This window comes from Engystomops pustulosus, chromosome 1, assembly GCF_040894005.1.
Source record: "Engystomops pustulosus chromosome 1, aEngPut4.maternal, whole genome shotgun sequence".
NCBI classification, from domain to species: Eukaryota; Metazoa; Chordata; class Amphibia; order Anura; family Leptodactylidae; genus Engystomops; species Engystomops pustulosus.
The window spans coordinates 191,891,089-191,904,723 of NC_092411.1; the positions used below are offsets into that span (position 1 = coordinate 191,891,089).

The 13,635-nt window shown below is 39.4% G+C and overlaps 1 protein-coding gene across 4 annotated transcripts in view; it reads right to left on the reverse strand.

The window, feature by feature from the left end:
• Positions 1-13,635, reverse strand: part of AFF1 (ALF transcription elongation factor 1) — an 85,963-nt gene that overhangs the window by 35,696 nt on the left and 36,632 nt on the right. For 3 of the 4 annotated variants that reach the window (XM_072116534.1, XM_072116531.1, XM_072116524.1), the window contains exon 4: positions 312-353. In XM_072116534.1, coding sequence (XP_071972635.1) covers positions 312-353 — 42 coding nt within the window. Of the gene's footprint in view, positions 1-311; positions 354-11,447; positions 11,710-13,635 lie in introns of those variants that run through there. The other variant, XM_072116540.1, reaches the window with a different exon arrangement.

Below are 13,635 nucleotides of genomic sequence, written 5' to 3' on the forward strand. Positions count from 1 at the left end.
ATTCCCCTTACAGGGGTTTTCCCATCTAGACTATTCATGAGACCTCTACATGGGCAGCACACTCTCTGTCCTACCTGACTGTGGGAAGGAAGTTACCTCACCTCAGCTCCCGAGATAGTTGCGGATCATCTATTAATGACAAATTCTATGGATATGTCAAATAGTCTAGACGGGAAAATTTGGAATAGAAGGAAACAATTCTAATAATAACCGTATATGTTTCTAGCATTAGCCTTCTCTTACTATGACATGCAGTTTCCAGTCACAATGACCCCTTCTACACAGTAATCAAGTATATGTAAGTTACAAACCTTCAGGATGTCTTCAACACAATGGGCTTCATTAGTGAAGGTCTGAAACAAAGAAAAAATTAAAAAAATCAAATCAGAACAAACACGAGCAAAAGAAAGAATAAAAAGAAAAGGAAAGAAACTGTGTTCAGTAATACCTTTTACAAAAAGGAAACTTGGTTAAGAATAAACATGAAGTATTAAGCAGCAGCCTCGAAAGAGCCTCATGGTTCCTGGCTGAGATATTTACAAAGTTTAGTGATGTGAACAATGCCATCTGCATTAACAGCTTCTGTGGCATCTGCCCAGCGGCTTTTATTTCCTGAGGTAATCTCAGCAACAAACCACATTTTGTGCCAATCTACCATGACGTTTAGAGCCGCAGTGTCCAAAAGGGTACACCATTATCTACATTGTAGATGGTAACAGACACAAACATTATTTTGGGGAAGTAAGCAGATTTATAAGTGAGTGGAGGGGGAGAAGGAGACATGCTCTGCTCATTTTAACAGTCTGCGAAGCTACAGGGCCTCTGGGGAAAAAAAAAAAAAAAAAGATTAAGATCATTTTAAAACTTGATTTTAGAAGGAATGAGGCCATGGATAAAAAATAACGAGATAACCATTGTCACAGTGCCTGGATCTACGAGTTTGTGTTTCAGGTTTATCATGCCTGATTTTGATGGGAGCTTTTCATTTAAATTCTCGATGTTAATAAGTCAAGTGGCTGTGTGCTGATCGCTCATATTCAGGTCCTATGGTGGCTTAGCTGAACTCCTCTACCCACTGTTTCGCAGGGATTATAATTCCATCATTAGAGATCAGCGGACTTGATGGCATTAATTTGCTGGATCCGATGTTTGCCCGCCAATTCGGCATTTTGTACGGGTCGCGCAGCCAAACCCAAACCTAACAGACATTAAGTTTTGGGTCAAAATTCTCACTTCTCTTTTTTTTAATCAAAAAGCCAATTCTCAGTTGTAATCTATACATTTCCTAAGCAGCCCTGTCCCCCCGCGCATCTCCCCAGCCCTGTCCCCCCGCGCATCTCCCCATTAATTTGCCGCTTCTGAAAAAAATCAGAACCACTCTGTGCCGAATAGTGGGGAGGAAGGGGGAGGGTACATGTAGCCTATGATACGGATACAATTCCATAATTCAAATATAGGAGACCGCACTTCAGAAAATGGCCTCTTATTAACCTGGTATATTACTGACTCCGAGTCTTTATCAAATCTCAATAGTAGACTTGGATAGTTGAAATGTTGCAGTAATGCTGTGCAAATAAAAGGAACTACTAAGGATCCTAGCAGTGTTTGTTAAAAGCACAAAGCATTAGGCCATGTAAGTCACCGTTCTGCTATGGAGGGGATGTGCACATAATTCTGCAAGTCAATGTTTTCAACCTGGAACGAACCCCATGGGCATATAGTGAACATCTGCAGTTAATTGCATGTAATTACTCGTGGTTTACTCCATTTCTCATCCAATCCGTTTAAACAGATAAAAAAGGATGTAGGTAGGAAAAGGAGATGAAGGAGTGTGAGAACAGTATATAACAAGTGTGCATAACAGGTTAACTGCCCCCCCACCGCCCCCAATCGCAATTTTACATACATCATAATAGTTGTTCACTTGGCACTTTTAAACACAAAAACAGCGATGCCAATAGCTGCGTAGTACAGTACATGTTAGTGCACTTCCCATGATATAAAATTGTGCAATTAGTGCATAGTAAATCTACCATCAAAAAAAAAAAAAAAAAAAAGAATAATAAGAAATAAAATAAACTCATAGATCCAGGCACTGTTATTGTGGTTATCTTCTTATATTTGTTATCCATGGCTTAATTCCTTCTAAAATCAACTTTTAAAATGATACAAATGAACCCAAGGGGCTACCCAAGGCCCTGTGTAATCTGTCTTTACAGACTGTTGCACTCTCTCACCCTTCCCCTCTGCTCCCTCAGCACTTGTGAAGTGCCCCTCAAACTCATATGCATAACTTTAAAAGTTAATTTTAGAAGGAGGTCATGGCTAACGACTAAGAAGATTACCACCATCACAGTGCCTGGATCTGTGAGTAAGTGCCACTGGTTTATCATGCTTCATTTTGATGGTAGATTTCCTATAACTACAAGAACCCTCAGGTAGGGTTCTGGTAGAAAAGTAATTTTGAGAATAAACCCCTCACCCGTTTACCTAGAAATATAGCCTCTACATCATATGCAAATGAGTCACTGTTTTTTTTTTAATAGTTACACTAAAAATCGGTTGAAGGACAGGGGGCAGGCCACAAAATTCTATACATATAACCATCAATGTTAGTTCTCTGCTATGATCAGACCAGCCTTTTCACCTCTGGAGAGTAAACCTTTTTTCCCAGACAGTTCCCCCGTGTCTTTAGTGACTTCACATGTAATAACTTTTTAACAAATTTTTAGTATGGGCCATATATATTTACATAAATGAATTATGTACTATTTACCAAAGAGGAGCCTCTTCAGACACTTTTACCTTTGGTTCTATAGCAGTTAGATTCATAGTGGTGTTGTAAAAATTGAATTTCTTTCATTATGCATCTTGATTGTGTTTCGTCTGCGCACTGACAATTAAATGCATTTTATATATAGCTACATTTCTTCAACTGGATGTCTGATGAGAATATCAGTTAAAAGCTATAGTTAGGCCCTATAGCACGCAGAACCACAATCATGATGCAGTATGAAATAGGAGATAAAATGACACAAACTTTGGTGCTAGCTGCCAGAAAGTCCAGGGGGTAATTCCAGAAAACATATTTCATACTGTGCCTGAAAGTGATGTTAGTTTAGTAGTTTAAAAGCTGGTTACATATTTCCTTTAAAAATATGCAACTTCAAAACTAGCTGGCCTTTATCTATTGAACCGTAAAAGGGAACCGGTCATCAGAAATTGGCACAATAAACCGCTACCAGTATGTTGTCAAGCAGTTTAACAGCTTCTAGATGTTTCTTTCATGACCCAGCGTCTAGAAAATCAGCTTTGAAGATAGATGTATAAAAAGTCAAGATGTATAAAGTAAAACTCTCCCTGCCTCTGAACACCTACCATGTGATTGACGACATCTGCAGGACTTCAGGAGATCTGATCCAATGATGTCCCTGGATGCAGGACCATAATTACAGTAAAGGGGAAATTATAATGCAGGAAAAACTTGACTTCAGTGTTAAACTCTCTGCCTCCTTGACTTCATAAAACCATTTTACATTAACATCAAAAGTTGATTTTCGGGATGATTCCACCACACCAGGCCATGAAAGAAACATCTAGAATCTGCTCAGCTGCTTGATAACACACTACTAGTGGTTTATTAGGCCAATTTCTGATGACCGGTTCCCTTTAAAAGGACAGCCATCAGCAGGGTAAGGGACAGTAAACCTGCTGGTGTATGTCCCCTGTGGCAGGATCTGCTCTTTTATCTTCTTATGCCCTAGTTTTTAACCCCTTGGCGCCAAAGCCACTTTTCACCTTCCTGACATGGCCCATCTTTTCAGATCTGACATGTGTCACTATAAGTGTTTATAACTTTGAAACACTTTAACATATCTATGCAATTTTGAAACTCTTGTCATGACAATTTGTACTTTATTTTAGTAGAAAAATTTGGTGATATATTTTGCGTTAATGAAAAAAAATTGCAAAAATGTTAAAAAAAATTTTGAAATTCAAAATGTTCTACTTTTTTTTTTATACACAAAGTTATAACAGCAAAATTACTTGATAACGAACATTCACTGAATGTCTGCTTTATGTTGACATGGGTTTTTTTGCATCTTTTTTTTGTAGAATGTTATGAGGCTTAGAACTTTGGATGTGATTTTTCAAAAAATGCAAAATCAGACTTTTGAGGTACAGGCGGTCCCCTACTTAAGGACACCCGACTTACAGACAACCCAAGGTTACAGACGGACTTCTCTGCCACATGTGACCTCTGGTGAAGCTCTCTGTATGCTTTACTATAGTCCCAGACTGCAATGATCAGCTGTAAGATGTCTGTAATGAAGCTTTGATAATTCTTGGTCCAATTACACCAAAAATTTTGAAACTCCAATTGTCACTGGGGCAAAAGAAAAAAAATTGTCTAAAACTTCCATTATAAAATATACAGTTTCGACTTACATACAAATTCAACTTAAGAACAAACCTCCAGACCCTATCTTGTATGTAACCCGGGGACTGCCTGTACCTGCTCAGTTTTCCCCATACATTTACATAACTAATATTTTTTTGTTGACAGAGCTGGTTAAGAGCTTATATTTTGCATGTCGAGTTGTTCTTTTCAGTTGTATCATTTTGGCGCACAAATTTATTGATCAGTTTTTGAAAAATTTTGTGAAGGCATTTTAGGGAAAATTGACATTTTTTCAGGTATTTTGCGGGTCCAATTTTATTTTATTTTTATTGAAAAACGTCTCAATCTTTTTTCTTACAGGCTAGCACTTCATCTAAGACAATGCTATACTGGGGGGCGGGTCATGCATGGCTACGCCATGTAAGGGGTTAACAACCGCGACCAGGAGTTAGAAGCAGCTGACAACCGCTGCTTTTGGCTCTGTTTAGTGCCCAAAGCTGGACTTAGTAGTATGTCTCATTTCGGCAAGTCACTAAAACATCAAATGTCAGAAAGGGGTTAAGAAAAAAAAAAAAGGGGGCTTTTACAATAATGCAAATGAGGTGTTAATTTTTATTTGCATAATATTTAGAGCCTCTTTTCCTTAAGAACAAGGGCACATGAATCTTGAAGAGCAGATCCTGTCAGAGGGGGGGCACACCAGCATGCAAGTGTGCTTGATTTCCAACCATTCATCCTGGTGATAGATGTCCTTTAATGGTACAGTAAAAGTAATAGTAAATTTAATTTTGCAGATATGGATAATACTAGCATGTTTGATAATTCCCTTTAACAGGCATAAGAAAGCTTTTCCTAGTCATACTAGTTCTAACACATCTGTAATACATCTGTATGAGGGGTGTGTACAGCACTATGGGGGGATTTTTTTGTGCGCTGGGCCTGGCATAGTTTTTAAAAAGTATGCAGGCACAGGGCAGGAATGCTGGTGTCCGCACCTGTCTACGCCCATATGGTGTGGAGATGGTGTAGTCACATAATAACTGCAGATTCTTGCAGTGTGAAAGAATTTGCAATTATTTCACTGCCTCTACACCAGAAAATTGGTGTAGAAGAAGTGATAAGTTCCCCCCATGTATCCAGGTGCGATTCAAATAAACTGCAGTACAGCTCCACCCCCTGCTACCTTTGTAAACAAAGATGTACTTAAAAAGAATAATAAAATAAATAAAAATAGGTTTCCAAAAAAAAAGTAACAGCTGTCAAGAGAGCAAGTGTTTGGCCCTTTAAGATGTTAAATACTGAAGCAGAGGCGAGAAACCAGTTTGTTTTGTTCCAAGTTCTTGTTGATTCGCCTTCAGGGCAAAGTGCAAATTGATCTTTTTTGGGCTGTTTCCATAATATACAAGGTTGCGTTTACATTTCCATTGTGAAAAAAAAAATGTAGACCTTTATGGGGGTGTAGTATTAGATTTTTTTTTTTTTGCTTCAGTAGACTGCCTTAGTAAGGGTTAAAAAGTAAGAGTGACTGGTTGTGCAAGTGAAAAGAGAAGGTATCTGCCAAAATAAGTAGATTAAGTACTATTGACTTATTTAAGTTCAAGAAAGGACTAGAAAGTTCTTATCACCAGGACAGAATCCTATCTCTATAGTGTGTTATCAGACATAGATCTGTCCTTGAAATATTTGCCAAGCATTAGGCTGTTCCATAAAGTGACACAGTGCAAATGATTCACACACTGGAAGCTGTGTTATTGGGGGGGGGGGGGGCGCTATGGGCCTGGCTAGGGCTACCCATCTTTCAGGAACCTGTTGGCAGATGCCCGTGGGCCGGAGTAGTGGAGCTACATGTCCCGTTACATCATTTCATGTCTTGTCACTCTCCACACCCCCCTAGACCTATGGCCCTCCCATGTTTTACCTGTACTTTCTAACTCTTCTCTTTTTCTTCATCCACCTCTCTCTCCGCTCTCCCTTCCTCTTTGTCTCTACTTTACTATCCTATTCCTTCTTTTATACATTTGTTTATTATTGTTTATATTTGTCTTGATACTTAACTCCCTCCCCTTGGATTGACCTCCCCTGGAATGTGATACATTTGTATATGTACATTTAGAGGAGACCTTGATCACTATGACTTTAATCTATATAGTTCAGTATGGAACCTTCTTTACCTTGTTTGTATATTCGAACATGATTCTCGATTCTCATTTGTCTTATGTAAATGCATTTATTTTATGTTATTGTTTGTTTGATTTCCCAATTGTTATGCTCAATAAACTTGATTGAATCATAATTTAGGCTCCTTACATATGATTGTATGCTTTCGGCTGGGATCCCGGCTGTAGAAGGGGAGGGGTGAGGAGCCGTGCAGCCAGGCCGTACATAAGGCAAAAGATAGAGCATGCTCCATCTTTTTTCCGTCGACAGTACGGTTTGGTGAGCAATACAGCCATTTAAAGGAATGGCCTTATTGACCACTGAAGTGAATGCAGCGTATGCTACCAGAATATAAAAAACGGTACGAGTAGCACACGGCCGTAGTAAAACATTTGCCAGCATGAGTTCTTAATGTAATTTTTTGCAGGTGTGGAATGTGTTCATATGGTAACGGTTCTGTAACCACTTGCAAGGACGTGTTATATTTATGGAACTTGTCATCAGCAATTGACCTAATAAACAACTACCAGTATATTGTAAAACATTGTAATACCTCCTAGTTTTTCTTTCATGGTCCAGTGTGATGGTATCAAACACAATATAAACTTTGAAGTGCAATGCAAATTGGTTGTATTAAGTCAAGTAGGCGGAGAGTTTAAACACCGAAGTCAAGATGGGGAGCTCTGAACGCCTCCTCTTCTGTGATTGACATCATGCATCATACTTCAGGAGATATGGTTAGTGATCTCTCTGGAGGATGCAGGATCACCATTACCGTCAATTGCAGTGAAAAGGGCTCTCTGTGAGAGCTTGACTTCAGTGTTAAAAATCTCTGCCTCGGATTTTATACAACCAGTTTACATCTTACTTCAAAGTTGATTTTCTGGGTAATGCTACCACACTAGGTCATAAAAGTAACAATCTGGAAGGTGTTCAGCTGCTTGACTTGGCTGATTTTGAAGTCAATTTCTGCTCACAGGTTCACGTTAAAAAAAAATAAATAAATAAAAAATTTCAGAAGTTTTCACTTCTGCCATTTATTTGGTTGAACAGGTAGATGCATTACACTGTATGTGCATACAGTGAGAAAAATCTTAGTCCTCAGTTTAAAGGATATGTTGAGAATCCACCAGACATATACTTATAACGGAGGAATAGGAAGTGACACACCTAACCAAAAACGTAATTTTTTTGGATTCATTTAAAGCTTCTTATGTTTTTGGAAGAGGATGGATTATGATATTTCCACTAATACATACACTCCATAGGAGTTTAAAATGGTGGTGGATGGCTTTTTATGTAAGCTCCAAGTGGTGAACGCAGGCCCTTTTTTTCCTTACTGTGGGGGATTCAGATGTGGTTGTTTTGTAATTTTTTCTTTTTACATTTACTTTTTTTATGCATTACTTTAAATTTGCAACTGGGGCAGAAGCTTTCAGGGAGGACATTATACAAGAGTTTCCTGCTATTTTTATATACAGATCACAAGAGACAGTGATCGAATGGAAACCCATTAAATCACTGTAACTGGTGATCTGTATACACAGACATGCAGAGGATACACATGGCATCTTCCTTGCATGCCCATTAACTCTGTCTGATGTAGGAATCCTGATGGTGTCATCACAGTGGCTCAGTGGTCCTTGGTTCAAGTGCCATACAGGTCAACATCTGAAAAAAGTTTGTATGTTCTCTCGGTGTTTGCGCGAGTTTCCTCCGGTTTCTTCCCACACTCCAAAAACATACGGGTAAGTTGATTAGATTGCGAGGCCCATGGGGACAAGGACCGATTTGGCAAGCTTTGTGCGGCACTGCAGAATCTGTGTGCGCTACATAAAAGAATTATCATTATCAATGATGTCAGACTTTCTCAATTGTGATTGTGCTTCTCCCTTTTTCATCCAAACCTAACTGTGGTAATTATGGACAAACAGTTCAATTTTAGTTTCGTCTGACAACAGGACAAGTCTCCAAAAATGAAGAATTGATCCTATTTGCATTTGCAGACATTAATCTGGACCTTCCTGGCAGAGTGGCCTGCCTGCCATCTCGGCTTGTTACACTGTGGATAATGACTCACTCATCTCAGCCAGAATATTTACAAGGTCTTTTGCTTTTGTTCTTGGGTTGAAATACACATTTCAGACCAAGGCACATTCATATCTTCTACTCTGAAAAGACCCCTTCTTGAGAGGCAAGATAGCTAGGCATTCCCAACGTGTTTATATCTGCATATAATTGCCTGTACAGATATAAACGAGGCACCATTATGTATCTGGAAATTGCCCCCAAGGTTGAACCAGACCTGTGCAAGTCTACAATGCTTTTCCTGATATCTTTGCTCATTTCTTTAGGACTTTCTTCATTATGTAAAAAGATTCCAGAAATCCCATATGTCGATGGCAGCTTAGACCCAGAATTCCCTTTGGCATGAAGCAGATCGGCAACTTGCAGTCATTCTGGGAATTACAGAATCTTGGCAGTCCGTTTCCCTGCAATCAGCCATTTATCCCTAAATCCCTTTAAAAGGAAATTTGTGACCATGCAAAACTGCAGACAGTGTTCAGCAGCAGTCCTGTAGAGCATTTTCGCTTTAACCACAAACTTATGATTAAAGGAAATTTTGAATCCAGGTCTGTAGCTCCTGCAAGAGTACCATTATCTGTAGCCTGAAGAGCCTTCAACCTTTTGCAGGCGTCCCCTCTGTAGAGTTCTGTGTGAATACTAAAGCAGTCACTTAGAGCAGAGGAGAAGGCTCTGAAGTAATGGACAGAAAAGAAAGCTCTTCTGGTTAAAAAAATACCCAGGTCCATGCACACCGGCTACAGCCTAAAACAAGCCGTACCAAGAGGCTGGAGTGGGATGGCTCTGCCAATGCAATGTCACCATTGAGTCCCTGTATACCAATATAGACCAGCATGACAGCAGGCACTGCAAGAACTAAGTTAAGGTTCTTTATTTTTATACCACCTGAGGCAGGTAGTGAAAAAAAAAAATTCTGAACCCAAACAACATTTCATAAATGTCAAGTTTATGGGACATCAGATGCAGTCATAAAGGGTAATATAATAGGAATAGAAGATTAAGTTTATTTTGTGTGCTAGTCAGACCTCAGGAGAAAGTTTCTCCATTGAGGTCTTATCGTTGAGCAGTGCACTTGCACTAGGTATGCTGGGACTAGCCTCCTTAAATCTGTCATGTTCGATTTCTATGCATATAGTACATGTATTCCACTTAGCCTTGGAGGAAACAAAGCCATTTAGCAGATTTCAATATAAATACATAGGTTTCCAAATGTCTTAGTCCAACTGCTCCTTCTTAAATCCAATAAGAACATTGAAGGGTAAATGTTAGTAGGTGTTATTTTCCCCATTTTCTTTTGACAACCTAATTGTAAAACATTCTCAACATAGCTGTTGTAGTTGTCCCAGGGGTATTAGCAAGTCCATTGGGTATTTCCCATGGAAACACATCCATGTTATGCCACTGTTAAAATGTGGGTTAAATGGAGGTGTGTTCAAGTTACAAGCATCTCACAGGCTGTGACTATTTACAAACCGGTAAACAAAATGTGTAGATTTGATGCATGCTTCATAAGCCTCAAACATCCACAACATGGATTTATGAAGAAATATGAAAAGGCTGCCTCCACTAAAAATTGACGATTTTTCATATTCATGACACACACCTAAAATATATCCTTGTAAAATCCTTGCTAAAGAGAATTACAGACCGCACACCATGTAAAAGTACAATATGGCAGAGTTTCAGAGTTCTTCCAACTCACAAAAGACTTATTATTTAACCATTTTACGGTGAACCCCCACACGTTGCTGTTGAAGTTATTATGTGTATATACACCTAAATACACAACACAAGAATTGTGTGGTTGTAAGAAATATTTACTGCATAGAAAAAGACAACTCTAAGCAACTTGTTTGTTAAAAACCCATACTTATCCATTAAAAGACACTACTTACCATATAAATATTATAACAAATCAGCAAATACATCACAGTCCTGTTCAAATGTCTCAATTGATATTACAGTATAGTTACCTCAGAGTCCAACTACTACAACCCCCAATAAGCCCTGGTTCTAATTTAAGGAGAATTTATCGCTTTATTTCCACATTTGCCATGAAAAGCAAAAATGTAAATTTTTTTTTTAACCCGTTTATGTAACACACAATTCTCAAGATCCATTCATATAATAAAACACAAGTTAGAAAATCATTATTCAGCAGAAAATTGTGACACCCTTGAGTATAGTAAAGGTATACTGTCCAGTTCATTGTCATTACAAAGAATCTGGAGACACTATAAGACAGGTATCACAGTTCAATAGCAAGTGAAAGCACATGTTGCTAATTGTCCCCGATGCTACTCTGGAGATTACTATAAGAGGGACTTTGCGTATTCTCTGCAGAGATTTCTTACAAAATGCAGATATGTCATATAAGATATAAATATACATATGCAGACACACTGCACCAACACCATTCACGCACAAACAACAATCTAACCCTGCATACAAAGGGTGCAGGCAGTAGCCCATACAGACAAAAGTTATAATCCCTACAGACTGTATGACTAAGGTGTAAATTTACACGTGACCCTTTGTCTGTGCTCCCCCACCAAATGTAATAAAACACCCAATGAGTTGGTTACCAGTAATCACTGTTCATTGGAGGAGTGACAGGTTACGCATCAAAAGTGCACTATTTGTTTGTAAACCCGCCTAATGGGCCGTTTCTTTGCCATATGTTTTACCGACAGAGGCAAAAGCGACAGACGTCTCTATTTACAGGAACCTCGAGCTCCCTGTGTTAAAGGCAAGCACCTTGTGTGTACCACTGACAGCTGATCAGCCAAAAAGAAGACCTTACCTCTGTGAACATGTCTCACTTCCCTCCTACATGGCCAAAAGCTTTCTGTGTCTCCACAGCAGCCCACTTGTCAGTCCTAATGAGAGTCCACAGGTTAGCCTTTCTCCTGGCGGCTCCACGGTAGCTTTCACAGGAAAGAACTTTTAATCTCTTCCCTTGCACAGGCAGGGCCATGAGAAGGCTCGCTGAGCTCCCAGGCATAACTCCCTTGGCTGCGCTCCTAAAAATGCTCTCTCAAGTAAATGGTTGCTTAGCAATATTTGCCTCTATGTGAAATTGGCAACATCTGTCCCTCTGGCAGCTCGCTGACTAGTATGAAGACGACATGGTGAGCGTGCAGAATGCACACCTAAACACACCCATTTTCTGAAATGCCCCCAAGGTCAGCTAGGAAGCTAGCTGCTTCTTTAGATTTTATTCAGCGAGTTATCGCTCAGTCGGGGAGGGGCAGAAGGTGATGAAAGCTGGAGTGCCCATGGGACCTCCTTAGTAACTGCACAGAGCAGCAAGAAAACACCTGCCTACTTCAAGCCAAACAATGAGAAGGAGAAACAAACCATCAAGTATGTGATAACATAGGACACTACAATAGCAGCAAAGACATTTTATTCATTTTCCGCAGCATAATCCTCTACATGAGGAGGTCACATGTTTACACAACTAGTTGTATATTTTCTGTCTAAAAATATACAATTTCCCTGTAGTGAGTTTTTACAACAATACTGTGAGAATTAGAGAGCTATGAAATGACAGTGGTCTGTGGGTTTTGTGGTGCAAGTGGCTGAATACAAACATATAAAAACCACACAAAGCCCTGGGTCACATATATGATGGTTCATATACCTTTACCTTTTGGGTAACAGAAAATGCTGAAAGTTTACGGTGATATAATTTGGATGCTGTCTCCCCACTAATCTTGTTCAGAGTCAGAATATGTGACAAACATACTACGTGTTACACTATATGTAAAGTGTCTACAGATCATTAATTTACAGGGTCTGGCATCCCACAAAGTGATCAGTGCTTATTGTGCACGTCCACTTCAGGGGTCCCGGTTTGCCAGGGGAAGGTGGTCAAACATTTTATATAGGAAATGACAGTTTCACTTTAGACAACTTCTATGGTAGTATCAAAAATGTAAGGAATAGGTGTTTATTTCAAAAAGGAACAAAGTTTAACCATATGATCAGTGGGGGTCTGACCAAGAGGATCAACAACAATTAAAATTACAGGGGTCTCAATCTCTAGTCTTTAGCACTTTCTTGCTCCACTCGCTATTTATGGGACTGAAACAGCAGATGGTTCAGTCCTACCTTCAGCAGTGCACAACATGTTGTTCTTGTGGACATCCACAGTAAAAGGCATCTTATTGCTGAGCTCCCTGCTCTTCCACACTACTAACTATATACAGGACATCTGCAACTCTGAGGACGTCACTTCATCGGGTCACTTGCGCTGGACTTTAGACGCATCACTCATCTGGGGACATGTAAAGGTGAAAGCGTTGGGGGGCAATAAACACCTCAGTAGTCAAGTTAAATTGCTGTGTTGGCACTTTGCAATAAATTCTGTAAGTGGATTTTAAGCTCTAAAATGTTTGCCATCTCCATCATCCTTTGCTTAAAAAGGAAGGTTTATAAGGATATTGGGACAAGTTAGAAGATATTACTGGTGGATTTCTGTCTCTCATCTCAAAAAGCCTTCCCCATCATGCAAAGGGGATGTATATTTCACATTGTTTTTTCATGAAGATCAATAACCGAAGATTACCTTGTGTATTTATTGGCATACACTCAAGTGTTATCAGTTTGCTTCCACTGCAGGAGCAGAACCAGTCCTGATGCAACTGTATACATAGGGCACTATATGTCAGCTGTTGTGGTAGTACAGTCTGTTTACTGAAGGTGCTGGCTATACGCACTCTGTCACTTGGAAGCCAAGCAGAAAACCAAACAGGGCACGCCAGTGTATGATCAAGACAATAGTTCCATTGTGCAAATATTGGACGGTCCAAATGGTCAAGACATTCTCGTAAATATATGGTGTCTTCACATCCTACTTAAAACTGTATGGGAATATTTTCCCCCACTAATTCAATTCACTAATTCCCCCACATTATAGAAACTCATGTGGAAACTATCATGAACAGGAAAACATGTAGATATAGGCTTGGCAAGGAGGTAAAGCA